Source organism: Budorcas taxicolor, chromosome 22 (assembly GCF_023091745.1).
Source record: "Budorcas taxicolor isolate Tak-1 chromosome 22, Takin1.1, whole genome shotgun sequence".
NCBI lineage: Eukaryota > Metazoa > Chordata > Mammalia > Artiodactyla > Bovidae > Budorcas > Budorcas taxicolor.
In genome coordinates, this window is record NC_068931.1 from 26,223,242 (window position 1) to 26,236,126 (window position 12,885).

General features: G+C 44.7%; 1 protein-coding gene across 1 annotated transcript in view; it reads right to left on the reverse strand.

Annotated features, from left to right (window-relative positions):
• Positions 1-7,116: 7,116 nt before the first annotated feature.
• DSG2 (desmoglein 2) overlaps positions 7,117-12,885 on the reverse strand; it is a 49,075-nt gene continuing 43,306 nt past the window's right edge. The window contains exons 14-16 of the mRNA XM_052660369.1: positions 11,281-11,402; positions 9,848-10,198; positions 7,117-8,142 (exon numbers count right to left, since the gene is read on the reverse strand). Coding sequence (XP_052516329.1) covers positions 7,117-8,142; positions 9,848-10,198; positions 11,281-11,402 — 1,499 coding nt within the window. The remainder of the gene's footprint in view (positions 8,143-9,847; positions 10,199-11,280; positions 11,403-12,885) is intronic.

Consider the following 12,885-nt stretch of genomic DNA (forward strand, 5'->3'; position numbering starts at 1 on the left):
AGCCAGCATTGTGTTTGGCCAGATGGTGGGAATCTCCCAGAAGGAGAAGAACACACGGCTGGTGAAACTCCAGTGCTTCAGTGGACCCATCAGAGTCTTGGAGCCTCCGTATTCTCATGCTTCCTTCGTGGATCTGCATGCTGGGGGGTGATGTACCCAATGTCTCAGCAATCGCCAGTCTCAAAACCACTTGTGATTGTTCAAACGCCCAGTCACATCCAGCTCTTTGCAACCCCATGGACTGCAGCATGCCGGGCCTCCCTGTCCCTCACCGTCTCCTGGAGTTTCCCCAAGTTCATGTTCATTGCATCGGTGATGCCATCTAGCCATCTCATCCTCTGATGCCCTCTTCTCCTCCTGCTTTCAATCTTTCCCAGCATCAGGGACTTTTCCAATGAATCATCTGTTCACAGTCAGATAACCAAAATACTGGAGCTTCATCTTCAGCATCAGTCCTTCCAGTGAATATTCAGGGTTGATCTCTCTTAAGATTGACTTACTACTTACTTCACCAATTAACAAACTTCTATCCCTTGTGCTAATTAGCCAATCTTCCAATGTGGATTTTTTTAAAATATATTTTTAATTGAAATATAATTGGTTTACAATGTGTTGGTTACTGCTGTGCAGCGAAGTGATTCTGTTACACATACACACACATATACACACATTCTTTTTAGATATTCTTTTCCATTATGATTTATCACAGCATAGTGACTATAGTGGGACTCCCGGTTGGCGCAGTGGTGTAGAATCCATACACCAAGCAGGAGACCCGGGGTTTGATCCCTGGGTTGGGAAGGTCCCCTGGAGAAGGAAATGGTAACCCACTCCAGTATTCTTGCCTGGAGAATCCCATGGACAGAGGAGACTGTTGGGCTACAGTCCAGGGGGCCGCAAAGAGTTGGACATGATTGAGTGACTGAATGCACATCATTTTGTAAAACTAGAAGGCAAGATAGAGGGAGAGTATTTGTACTGATCTAAATTTAGATTACAAGAGAAAAAGGCCCCATGAGCTATGTATGGGCCTTAGAAGCAAGTGAAAAAAAAAAATTAATCCTTAGAATGGGTTCCATGGGAGAGGATCATTGTGCTTCCCCTCGATTAGCTGAAGAGTCATTTGTGGTGCTGCGAAAACCTCTGAGGAAGCAGACATTTTCTACATAAAGCCCGTGTCTGATGCCACTGGACTGGGGTGTCCACAATCATAGGTCTTGGACTCTGGAAACTGTACATATTACAAGTGTACTTTTGCTTTGATTGACTTTGAAGTTTTCTCTAAAGATTCAATAGATACTCTGTAGTCTCTTCATTCAGGCTACTTTCAAGCCAGCTTTAAATTTTATTACTGTTTCAAGCAATCTGTGTTAATTATTAACCAAATAGTTGGATGAAGAAACTCCTGGATTACATGGGGAAAAAAACAGTGCAGCTTTTCAGGCTAAGTCTGTTTACTGCTTCCCCGATGGCTCAGCAAATAAAGATTCTGCCTCCAACTCAGCAGTCACAGGAGACATGGGCTTGATCCCTGGGTTGGTAAGATCCCCTGGAGGAGGACGTGGCAACCCACTTCAGTATTCCTGCCTGGAAAATCCCATGGATGGAGAAGTCTGGCGGGCTCCAGTCCATGGGGTCACAAAGACCCAGACATGACTGAAGGGACAGAGCATGCATGCATGCTGTTTGTTTACTGGATGTTACCAGCTGAGTTCTGTTCCCTCAAAGTTCATCTGTTGAAATCCTAGTTCTTAGAACCATGGAATGTGACTGCATGTGGAGCTAAGCTAAAATAGGGTAGTTAAGTTACAATGAGGTCATCAGGATGGGCCTAATTCAGTATAACCAGGGTCCTTATAAGAAAAATTTGGACATAGACACATAGAGTAAAGATATAGGGGAAGACAGCTGTCTACAACCTAAGAAAAGAGGCCTCAGAAGCAACCAACCCTGCTGACAACTTGATATTAGACTTCTGGCCTCTAGATGTGTGAGAAGGTAAATGTCTACGGTTTAAGCCCCCCAGTCTGAGGTGCTTTGCATTGGCAGTGCAAGACGACTGATATAATAGTATTAAAACAAGAATTCTTATGATCTTTTGTTAATTAGTTTGGCTACACTGGGTCTTTGTGTCTTGTGGGATCTCCCCAGTTTGGCACACGCAGATTCTCCAGTTTTGGCCGCAGGCTCAATAGCTCTGCGGCAAGTAGGATCTTCGCTCCTTGCCCAGGTCAAACCCAAGAGTCCTCTGCATCGCAAGGCTGATTCTCAACCACTGGACCACCAGGGAAGTCCCTCTTATGACTTTACAAATGAATCATCATTTAGTTGCTGAATCCTGAGCCAGTGAGTGTCCCCTTGGGGGGCAGACAGACGTGAGGGGGGTTTAGTGCATCAAACACTAAAGGTGGGGCAGGTGGGGGAACCCTCATGGGATGGTCCAGTACTTCAAGTCTGGTGACATTTGAGGAGGAGACGGTCACACCAGCAGACCTCCAGATGCAGAAGGGAAGTCAGACAGGGAGTTGCTGTGGTGGAGAGACGCCTGGCTGGTGCAGGAAGTAGGAGACGGGGAAGAAATGCCCGGATCCTATTTTTCTTCCTCTCCAATCTCCAGCCAATGTCTTGCACTGGCGGAACCCATCTACAAGCCAGGCGGCAAGGATGCCTGGTGAAGCACCTGTTGTTAAAACAGGCGAGGAAGGGCAGAGAACAACACGAAGGGACATCTGGAGAATCGACAACTCCAGGGGTGTGTGGATTTATAAGGGGTATATCCCTCATTTTCTCCACTTGATTCCTGGGTGTGTGGTGCTTCTGTAATCTGTGAACTTTTGAGTCCATTTCCACTCATAAATGGGCTTGATGGAGTTTCAGAATCTTCACGGCAATAATGCATAACAGTCACTGAGGTGTATAAAGGAAGGGGTGGGGGATGGAAGAGACCACGTTTGAGGGTCTCTGAATGACAGTATGGGTGTGAAGCTCAGAGACTAGTGACTTTCAAAATCCACAAAGTGAAAGTTCAAAGCTTATGTACATCGTGAAGTAGAATATTTGAAGGCAGACGACAGTAAAGCTGCAGTCTGTAATTCTAGCGCTATGGTGCCAGAAACCTTTCCACAATGATAACAAGGGTCTGTACTTGCCTTGTTGTTAGTCATTTGCCACTTACAGTGCAGCCCTAGAATTTAAGAGCAAGCAGAAATCTTAAAAATGAAAAAATGGAATTTTCCTGATGCAAAAAGGAAATATATCTTCCCTGAATCCTCTTTAGAAAACTTGTCATCGTTAATTCTTTCTCTGCCCTGTTTGGATGGTATATTGATCTTTTAAAAACTAAGTGAGCCTCTTGCCAGCTTTACAAGCAGGGCTATCTTTCTCAAGGACTTGGGAGCTATCTCTTTGAACATCAAGGAAGTAAGGACCCTTTTCTCTCCTCCTCTATGGGTGTGTGCTTTCACTTCAGTTGTGTCCAACTCTTTGCAGCCCCATGGACTGCAGCCCTCCAGGCTTCTCTGTCAGTGGGATTCTCCAGGCAAGAATACTGGAGTGGTTGCCATGCCCCTCTCCAGGGCATCTTCTGGACCCAAGGATCAAACCCTTGTCTCCGCCATCTACCTGTACTCACAGACGGGTTCTTTTTATCATTAGTGCCACCTGATGCCTGGCTCCAAATCATCAACTAATATTAGAAGTTTTATTTCTTTGGATAAAGGTCATCAACACACACAATGGCCACTTCAGTTATCAGTTGAATGTAAGATGAGCTGTGTATGAAAACGGTGCCGGAGCCTTGCTTGAGGACAACCTATCGTTTATTTTGTGAACAAGTATGTAATCAGTTGTGTCTGCTTGGTGGAGAGATTTCTTTCCGTCTTTGCAGTTTCCTTGTGTGTTGCCTGTGACGCTCATCGCATTCTGACTTGGTGCTTATTCCGTAATAAAACTGTTTTCTATTTTTGTGACAGTTTTTCTAGGTTGGCAGGAGATTTTGGTTTTAGTTAGATTTCCACAAGAGCAACCAGTTATTAAAATAAACGCAAAGAAGTATAGTTGAAAGGTGAGTAGAAGAACCACGAGTGGAATTCTAGAACACACAGCACACAAAAGAAGGCAGAAAAGGGGCAAAGAAATGTAAGGACAGATGGGACCAAGAGAAAACAAAAAGTCATCCATGTGAATAACTGCTGTTAAGTAGATTAACATTTTCCATAAGAAAGCAAGATCTACCTGTATGATGTTTACAAGAATCACACATAGAAGTATAAAGTAGAAGGGTCAAAAAAATGTACCATGCTAACAGTAGGCTTCAGGAAGCTGGTGTGGTGACATTATTAGGAAAAGTAGATTCAAGACAAAAAATATAACCAGAGAAAAGACCTTCTATGAGTTAATTCTTCAGAGACAATAATTCTAAATGTATTTGTATCTAATAACACAGGTGTAACAAGTTTCAAAGTATTGTTAAGAAATAAACAGAAAGAAATAAAGAGGAAACAGGGAAAACCACAATCAACTGGTGACTGTAACTTTCCTCTCTCAACAATTAATGGAAAAAGTAGACAAAAAATCAATAAGCATACAGAGGATTTTAGCTACGCCAATACAGTGAAACCGAGAAATTTGTGTTAAGGAATATTTAACTGATAGTTGTTCTGTGAAAACCCCTCATTTCTAGATGACACTTGATAAGCAGTGTTTACTGTATAAATTTTGATGTCATGGTGAATGGCATATGTCTGTAGCGTTTCATGAAATCAGTGAAGAATTGCTCCCATGTGCCACTCGGAATAGGAGCCCAGGGGTTACAGCAGGGCAGGCTTCATGCTTTAGGATGTGTTGACATACCTGCGTTATGAAATACTTACTGATATGACACTTCAGTATAGGCAGAAACTCATCTTTTCTCTTGTAAGCTATAAGCAATTAAAACAGCCTGTCTACATCATTGAATGATTTCATCTCTTGGGGTCAACTGTTACTTTCTGGGCAGAGAGTAAACCTCAGCCCCTTAGAACAAGGTTCCCACACTTGGCAAATAGAAATACAGAGCTCCCTGTTAAATTTGAATTTCAGAAAAAAGGTAATTTTTTACCTATGGGACATAATTTACACTAAAAATACTATTCATTATTGATCTGAGACTCAAGTTTCAGACAGGCCTTCTGTGTTCTACCCTACTTAGGAAGGGAAATATATTCTTCCAGGGAGTCTGGCTGAGCAGGATGTAAGCAGTTCTGTTAATAATTAAAATACCAAGGTCCACAAACACCTGCCTCCTCCCTAACGACGGGCTGTATTTCTTGTAAATTATGATGGGGCCAATAAAAAGATACAGGCAGAGGGTTGCACAAAGATCATCTTTTTATTTAAATATTTTGTTGATATACATACAAATATAATGTTTCTTCTGTAGGACAAATGTAAAAACTAATACAAATTATCACCCTTTCAGAAACAAAGAAAATCATCTAGAAAATATGATGACTTTACAGGAAGTTTAAGACCAGGTTTTGCTTGGCGTATGCAGGTCACATTCACAAGTTCACACAGTAGTGATGGTCTTGTGGCAGACTTGGCACACAATAATTACTAAGTCTATAACACAAAGACAAAAGCAACAATAATTACAAGTAGAGAGTACAAAATTTAGAGTATCAAAGAGAGACCTTCATTTTGGCCACAGGTTTAAGGTGTATAAAAATATTTGCTTTTTCTTTGTACATATTAGTGGGAGTAGAAAAGTATAAATCTTTTGCATAACAGAGGTCATCAATATTTTTTTTTAATGTGCTACAAAATGAGTTTTTCGAGATTTCACTTTCCTAGTAAAATATACTCAAAATTCTCGAAATTATAGCCTTTAGATTTTATGGAAATTATTTTGTTGCGGAGAATATTTATATAATTGATGACTGATAGGCACTTACACTTTGAAACTTGAAATAGATCATTTCTTCAAGGAGGAATAAAAATACAATCTATTTATTTGGCCAAAACATCCAGATCACTTTTCAGAAAGAAAGGTAAGATGCTATAGAAATTCAGGTTAGCTCTACAATATTCAGTAGTCCACGTAGTCAGCCATGGCCAATTAGCCAATGACTTTGAGACATGGAATAAATCATAATTTCAAACTCAAAATTACAGCAGTTATAAGGACTTCCAATATTTTTTTGCAATCGTAGATAAAAAGAGAGTGAATTCTAAAAGTTGCCTAATTGTATACATGTTGACTTGGCACCCACGGTTGGCACTTGAGGATATACAGCAGTGCAAAGGGCTCTTACCACAGTGCACATGGATTATTGTGTTTTACTAAATTAGAAGATAATGTATCCTGAGTTTTTTTAATAGTCTATTATTGCTATAAAAATAAAGTGATTTTATATTTATGAATTTCACCCTGGATTATTCTACTGAACTTGAAGTATTTAATATTTTCATGATTACTGAGAGACAAAGAAAAGGAATGATGCTATTTTTTAGGTCATATCACACACACACACACACACACACACACATTTACATGCACAGAACACACAATGTTTTACCATATCATGTTCCAAAATTCAATTAACCTTACATGGATGGAAGGGCACCTAGTTTTAAAGAATCCAAACAAGCAAAACAGGTCATTCCGACTATACAAGTATCTTTGGATAAAGAAGCTGTTGGTAATCTGCTAGGTGCAAGAAGTATGGAACACAGAACAGCAAAGTTAAATGTTAACACGGCAGGCCAAGAACCCACTCAGTTTCATGGACAGCTCTACCAGAAGGCTCATGCACTACAGACACTGTGAATCTGATAAGTCAGAAGCCAGATTTACTCTCTAATTAACTTTTTTGGTGAGTATTATTTGGCCATAAGTCACTCAAAGGCACCTAAGACCAGCTTCATCATTCTGTCCCTTCAGGAAGTCCTGGGGTATCTCTGAAGTGCAATCCTAGAAGCTGAGACAGTGAGGCTCTTTGTGTAATAGTGACTGAGAAAAATTTGAGGCCCATAGGATGTATGCCCCTTACATCTACAAGGCTCCTGAAAAGCCAGGTCCTTTGAGAACATGACATGAGTCACTGATCGCTAAACTCTGGAGTGGCTGACGGCTGCTTAGGAGAAGGACTGCTGGACGGTGCTCTGCTTGGAGACCCTGGTGGAAGACGTGGTTACCGTGTATTTAGAATGACTAGACTCCTCTAAGCCTGAGTCTGGCAGGGAACCTGGGACTCCAGCTGCAGAAGCCACAGTCTTTCTGGCCATTACCGAGGTTTCGGCAGGGATCTGGTAATTAGATTGCAGAGCGGAGGCTGGCGTCAGCACTGTTTCCGTCACTGTCACGTTCTGACCTAAGGCTACACTGGGCGCGGCCAGCAGGGGCTGCAGGCTGGAGCTGGGGGTGAGGAAGCGCTCTCTTTCCTGCACCATGACATAGTGAGCGTCAGGCAGAGGCGGGGTGTCTTCCAGGGGGACAGACATGCCCCCGTGGGGTTGGATGACCCTCTCGGTGACCACCACGTGCCCCTCGCTAGCATACTGCTGGTTCCCTAGGGTGGATGCTGGGGCGTAGACTCGCTCTGTCACAATCAGGCCCTGGGACTGTTGGGGGCCCAGGACCACTGTACTCGGGGGCCCCGTGGCGCCCGTGGCATAGGACGTTTCGGTCACTATCACGCTACCGGAAGCCAGTGTATCAGGAAGTGGTGCAGTGACCTTTTGAGCCTGCCTAGCGGATATAACAGACTTTTCATTGACTATTTCCTGAGTTACCTTCTCTGTGTCTGCCTCATGCAAAGGCTTGGGACCCTGAAAGCTGCCACCTGAGGCATAAGCATTCTCAGAGTTAAGCCTGGTTTGCTCATAGAGGGACCGTGAAACCGCCTTCCCGTCTGCTTCTCTTGCGGGTTTTGCCCTCTTCTGAGTTTCCACATCCATCTCTATTTTTCGACCCAAGCAAACTTCAGCAAGGGTCTTGAATTTCAATCCTAAGTCATCTAAGAAGTGGTCATCTAGCTCTCCTTCAATGAAACTGCAGCAGCCGATGGAACCCCGGAGAGACTCCGTTTCTTCCTGAGAATAAACCAGAAGGCAATCTTTGGCTGTGTGGATGTCATCTTCCTCGGTGTAAGAGGCTGCTTTCTGAAACAGAAAGAGAAACAGGCATATAACCAGTGACACACTTCGTTTAAGGACAGTGCTCTCGATTCCTGCTCAAAATGTGAAACCTCTAATTAGAAGGAAACATCAGAGAAACACAAATTGAAGGACATCCTACCACACGACTGGCCTGTATTCTTAAAATAGTATTAATAGATGAGAAAGGCAGAGGGAATGGTTTCGGATTAAGAGGAGAAACAAGGGCCATGACAAGTGAATGCAAAGCAGCACCCTGGAGTGGGTCTGAGATGGGAAAACAATGGGTATAAAAGACATTAATGGGATGATTGGCTAAACCAAGACATGGAATCTGTCATTAAGTCTCTGTACCATGGTGATGTAAGAGGATGTATGTGCATGCGTGCGTGTGAGAGAGAAAGCAAGCAAATGTGGCAAAATGCTAACATTTGGGTAATCTGGGATGTGTGTGTGCATGCTAAGTCGCTTCAGTTGTGTCTGACTGTTTGCAACGCCACAGACTGTAGCCCACCAGGCTCCTCTGACCATGGGATTCTCGGGCAAGAAAACTGGAGTGGGTTGCCATGCCTTCCTCCAGGGGATCCTCCCAACCCAGGGATCATACTTGCATCTCTATGTCTCTTGCATTGGCAGACAGGTTCTTTACCACTAGCACCACCCGAGAGGCCCTGAGTAAAGCATACATAGGAGTTCAAACTTTATATTATTCTTGCAAATTTCCAGATGAGTTTGAAATTATTTCCCCATTGAAAGCTGTGCACACATACATAATTAAGACTGACTCACGCAGGATTAGAGCAGAGTGGGAAAAAGATACTAAAATAAAACAAACAGGGTACCAGAATGGAGCCTGGCCATGAGACAGAAAATGGATGAGAAGCGCTTTTCCTTGACACTGACCAAACCACCATCTCCCTGGGGGTCTAGCTGATACTTGGGGGTGGGCAGCTGGGATGAAAGCAGAAAGCAGGGAAGCACTCAGGTACTTTGTGGCCATGTAGAAAGGAGATGGCAGGAATAAAGTGGCCTCTATGGAAGCCCATCGGGTCCCTAGCAATCTGACTCTGCCCATCCCATGCCCAGGCATGATCCTGTTCTCCAGAAAGGCTTCTAATTCCTAATTCTAGTCATCAACTTCCTGACTGCATTGCATCATCTTTTCTGCAACTTGCTCCTAATTTTATGTAAACTGCCGCAATGGTGAACCAAGTACTTGCCTTCAAAAGAAAACACTTAAACAGGCGTAGTAGATTGTGTTTTTTAGGTTACGTAGTCTCCCCCCTCCCACCCTACCGGCTCTGCAGAGGACCGCAGTTTCGGACCCACCTATATCAGCCTGGTCATGTGACGTGCTCTGGCCAATGACACATGAGTGGGCGTGGCTTTAGGGGGCGCAATTACCGGGTTCTCATTGTTCTGTTCTCCACGTCCCAAGGACGGGAGCTTCCTGGGCACAACCTGAGCTGAGCTGCACGGAATGGCAAAAGCATGACTGTGGGAAAGATGCCCTGGTGAGAAGTAAACCTGTGAGGCCACTTGTCACCACCACACAATGGACTAACTTGGTCCCATCTCTCCTTCCTCACTGCCTGTAAGCACCCTCTTCAAAGGAACACAGTCCCATTTAGACCCAAGAAAACGATTCCCCTCATAACATCATGTTCACATATAGATGCAACTTCTCCCACACAGAGAAACCAACGCTTACCTCAGTGAAGTAACTTCTCAGGAACTCCTCGTTCACCGCCACCGCGCCTGCCCGAGCTCCGGCCACTTCTCTGGCTGCCTCCGTGGCTCTCGTGGCCCTGAAGGTGTCCGAGGTCACCATGGCCCCGGTCGTCCCAGTGACCTGGGTGGCCCCGCCTGAGACGAGGCTTCTGTATTCTTCCCAGCGGCCTTCCGCCGCGGACATCTCCTGCTGCCCTTTGGTAAAGGAGGCAGAGCTGCTTCCTTTCACGATAGCTTCCTTGGCCGTCACACCTCCGCCTACCCCAGCGCCTACCGCAGCGCCTACCGCGGCGCCATCTCTGAGATCCGCCCCCAGAAGAGGCAGCACCACCTGTGAGAGCACATACCATCGAGTCATGGACGGCCAGTACGCTGACCGTCTGAGCTAAGTGAGGTTCTGAGCTAAGTGAGCCGGTGAGACTGTTAGTCAGTCACTCACTGCAACCTCAGTCGTGTCTGACTCTGCGACCCCATAGACTGTAGCCTGCCAGGCTCCTCTGTCCATGGAATTCTCCAGGCCAGAACACTGGAGTGGGCTGTCATTCCCTTCTCCAGGGGATCTTCCCCACCAGAGAACAAACCTGGGTCTCCTGCATCGCAGGCGGATTCTTTACCATCTGAGCCACCAGGGAAGCCCAAGCATATGAAGGGAGTAAGATATTTGCCCAAGGCAAATTAGTAAAAACTTTGTCTGAATGACTTCTCTGAGTCTTCTGAAGATCTCTGCTCTAACTTCTCATTCTCTTGTGTGCTAAGTCACTTCAGTCATGTTTGACTCTTTGAAACCCCAAGCACGGTAGCCTGCCAGGCTCCTCTGTCCATGGGACTCTCCAGGCCAGAATACTGGAGTGGGTTGCCATTTCTTTCTCCAGGGGATCTTCCCCATCCTAGGATCGAACCTGCATCTCTTATGTCTCCTGCATTGGCAGGCAGGTTCTTTACCACTTGTGCCACCTGGGACGCCCAGTAAGTGGGTAAGGAAGGGGATTTTGCAACATTTTACAACTGTCATGGGGGCTGTGGGTGCACCTCTGCGGACCTTATGTATTGTTTGGACTGGAAATGGAGAAGCACCTGGTTATGAAGGATTGCCCATTTAAATATTGGGACAAATCTTCCTATCTAAACCCCTACACACTCTTGCTCACTTGCTTAGCATTTGTTCTACATTCCTGGCATCACTACCTGACCCTCCGTCCACGTTCTCTGTAACTCAGGACCTGCGGCAGTAGAGCAAAACCAACTCAACACTGCCCTGGCAACAAATACAAAGTAGGCTGTATTTAACGAAGGCATGTGAATGAAATCTGTAGGAACTAGCTTACTCTCATGACCTGTGATGTCAGAGACACTTCCTAAGACTCCTTTAAAGCAGAAAAGAAGACACATTCCACTGACACTGGATTATCTGACCTTGTCTTCAGGTGGTGCCCCCTCGTTGTTCCACGGATGCAGCATCTCTATGGTACCTGGGATGGGGGTAAAGCCTTTGGCGCCCTTTCCACAATGGCACACCAGCAGCAGAAGTGGTATAACTGCAGAGAAACAAAATCCAGCACAGAGAAGGTTAGTCTTGACAGATTTTTGAATTTATCTTGCATAGTTTTGGAATTTGCATATCACTTTCTAGAGTTCAGTCTTCACTTACTTATAGCCCTATTTTTCTGTTTTTCTTTTCTTCCCCTTATCCAAACTCACCAAGTCTGTTTTGGGTGAGTCATACCAAAGCTGAAAAGCAGAATGAGGGAGTCTTACAGATTCAGAGTTCCTGTCCATCACAAAGACTGTGGTCACTGTCTGTGGTCACTCAGTGGAACATCAAGACTGGATTTGACACTATCCAAATCATCAAAATCAATTTAATAGCTTAATTTTTAAAAAACCACTTTAATTTTTAACATATGCTTCCACAATGGCTCAAAAGGTAAAGAATCTGCCTGCATTGCAGGGGACCCGAGTTTGATTCCTGGGTGGGGAAGATCCCCTGGAGAAGGGAATGGCTACCCACTCTAGTATTCTTGCCTGGAGAATTCTATGGACAGAGGAGCCTGGTGGGCTACAGTCCATGGGGTTGCAAACAGACACAACTGAGTGACTAATACTTTCACCGACTATGGTTACTGTGTGTAATAAAAAGCCTGAAGATAGCAAATGTTTATCAAGTGTCTGCCATGTGCTAAGCACCCCCATTAAACCCTGGGAAATCTGAGGTGAGACGGTCATGCAAGGAATCCCAGGTTGGTCAGCTGAGACAAGTCATTATCATCAGGTCAGTATTTTAACCCATTAAATGCAGATGATGATATAAAAGTGCACTGTAAACTGTTGAGTGCTGTGTATTCAACTGCACATCCACTGATGGCTTGGATGTACCCCTCTTCTAACAGAGAAATAGTGGAGGCTGCCTTGGAGGTGGCTGTCTGCCCATGAGCGGTGGGCAAGTGGAGTGGTTCCATGTGACCCCAGGCTGCAGTCTTCTGTTCTTCCATGAAGGGAAACCCAAAGTCACTGGAGGGCACTGGAGGGCAGGCAGGAAGGGATGGGACGGTTGTCACTGCTGGGAAACATGAAAGTGCTCAGAGGGTCTGGCTCCTGTTGGTGCAGGGGAAGGGGTAAGCCAAGCAGAGCTTGTGCGGAGGTGGAGCTCTGACGAGTCAAGTGTGCAAAAAGCAAGAACTGATGGGAATCAGATGGGTTTGTAAAATAACCTTGAACCACGCAACAAGTCTTTTCTGAGAGTTTTCCACGCACAAGGCACTGTGTGTGAAAGAACAGATAACCCACCTCCCTCACAGAGCTTAACAAAGTGGGGACACCCACAAGGTTGAAACGTATGTCTAATAATCTTGGTTACTGAAATCAGGAAATGATACATTTTTATAAAACAAAATTCTGAAGAGAGCTCTGGTAACTTTTGATGAATTGATCAATGATCAATTCTTGCTTCCCTTCTCACCCTCAATAGCATTCTAGTGTGATTACAGAAAAACTAAAGAAATCAATGAGTACTATAGTAAC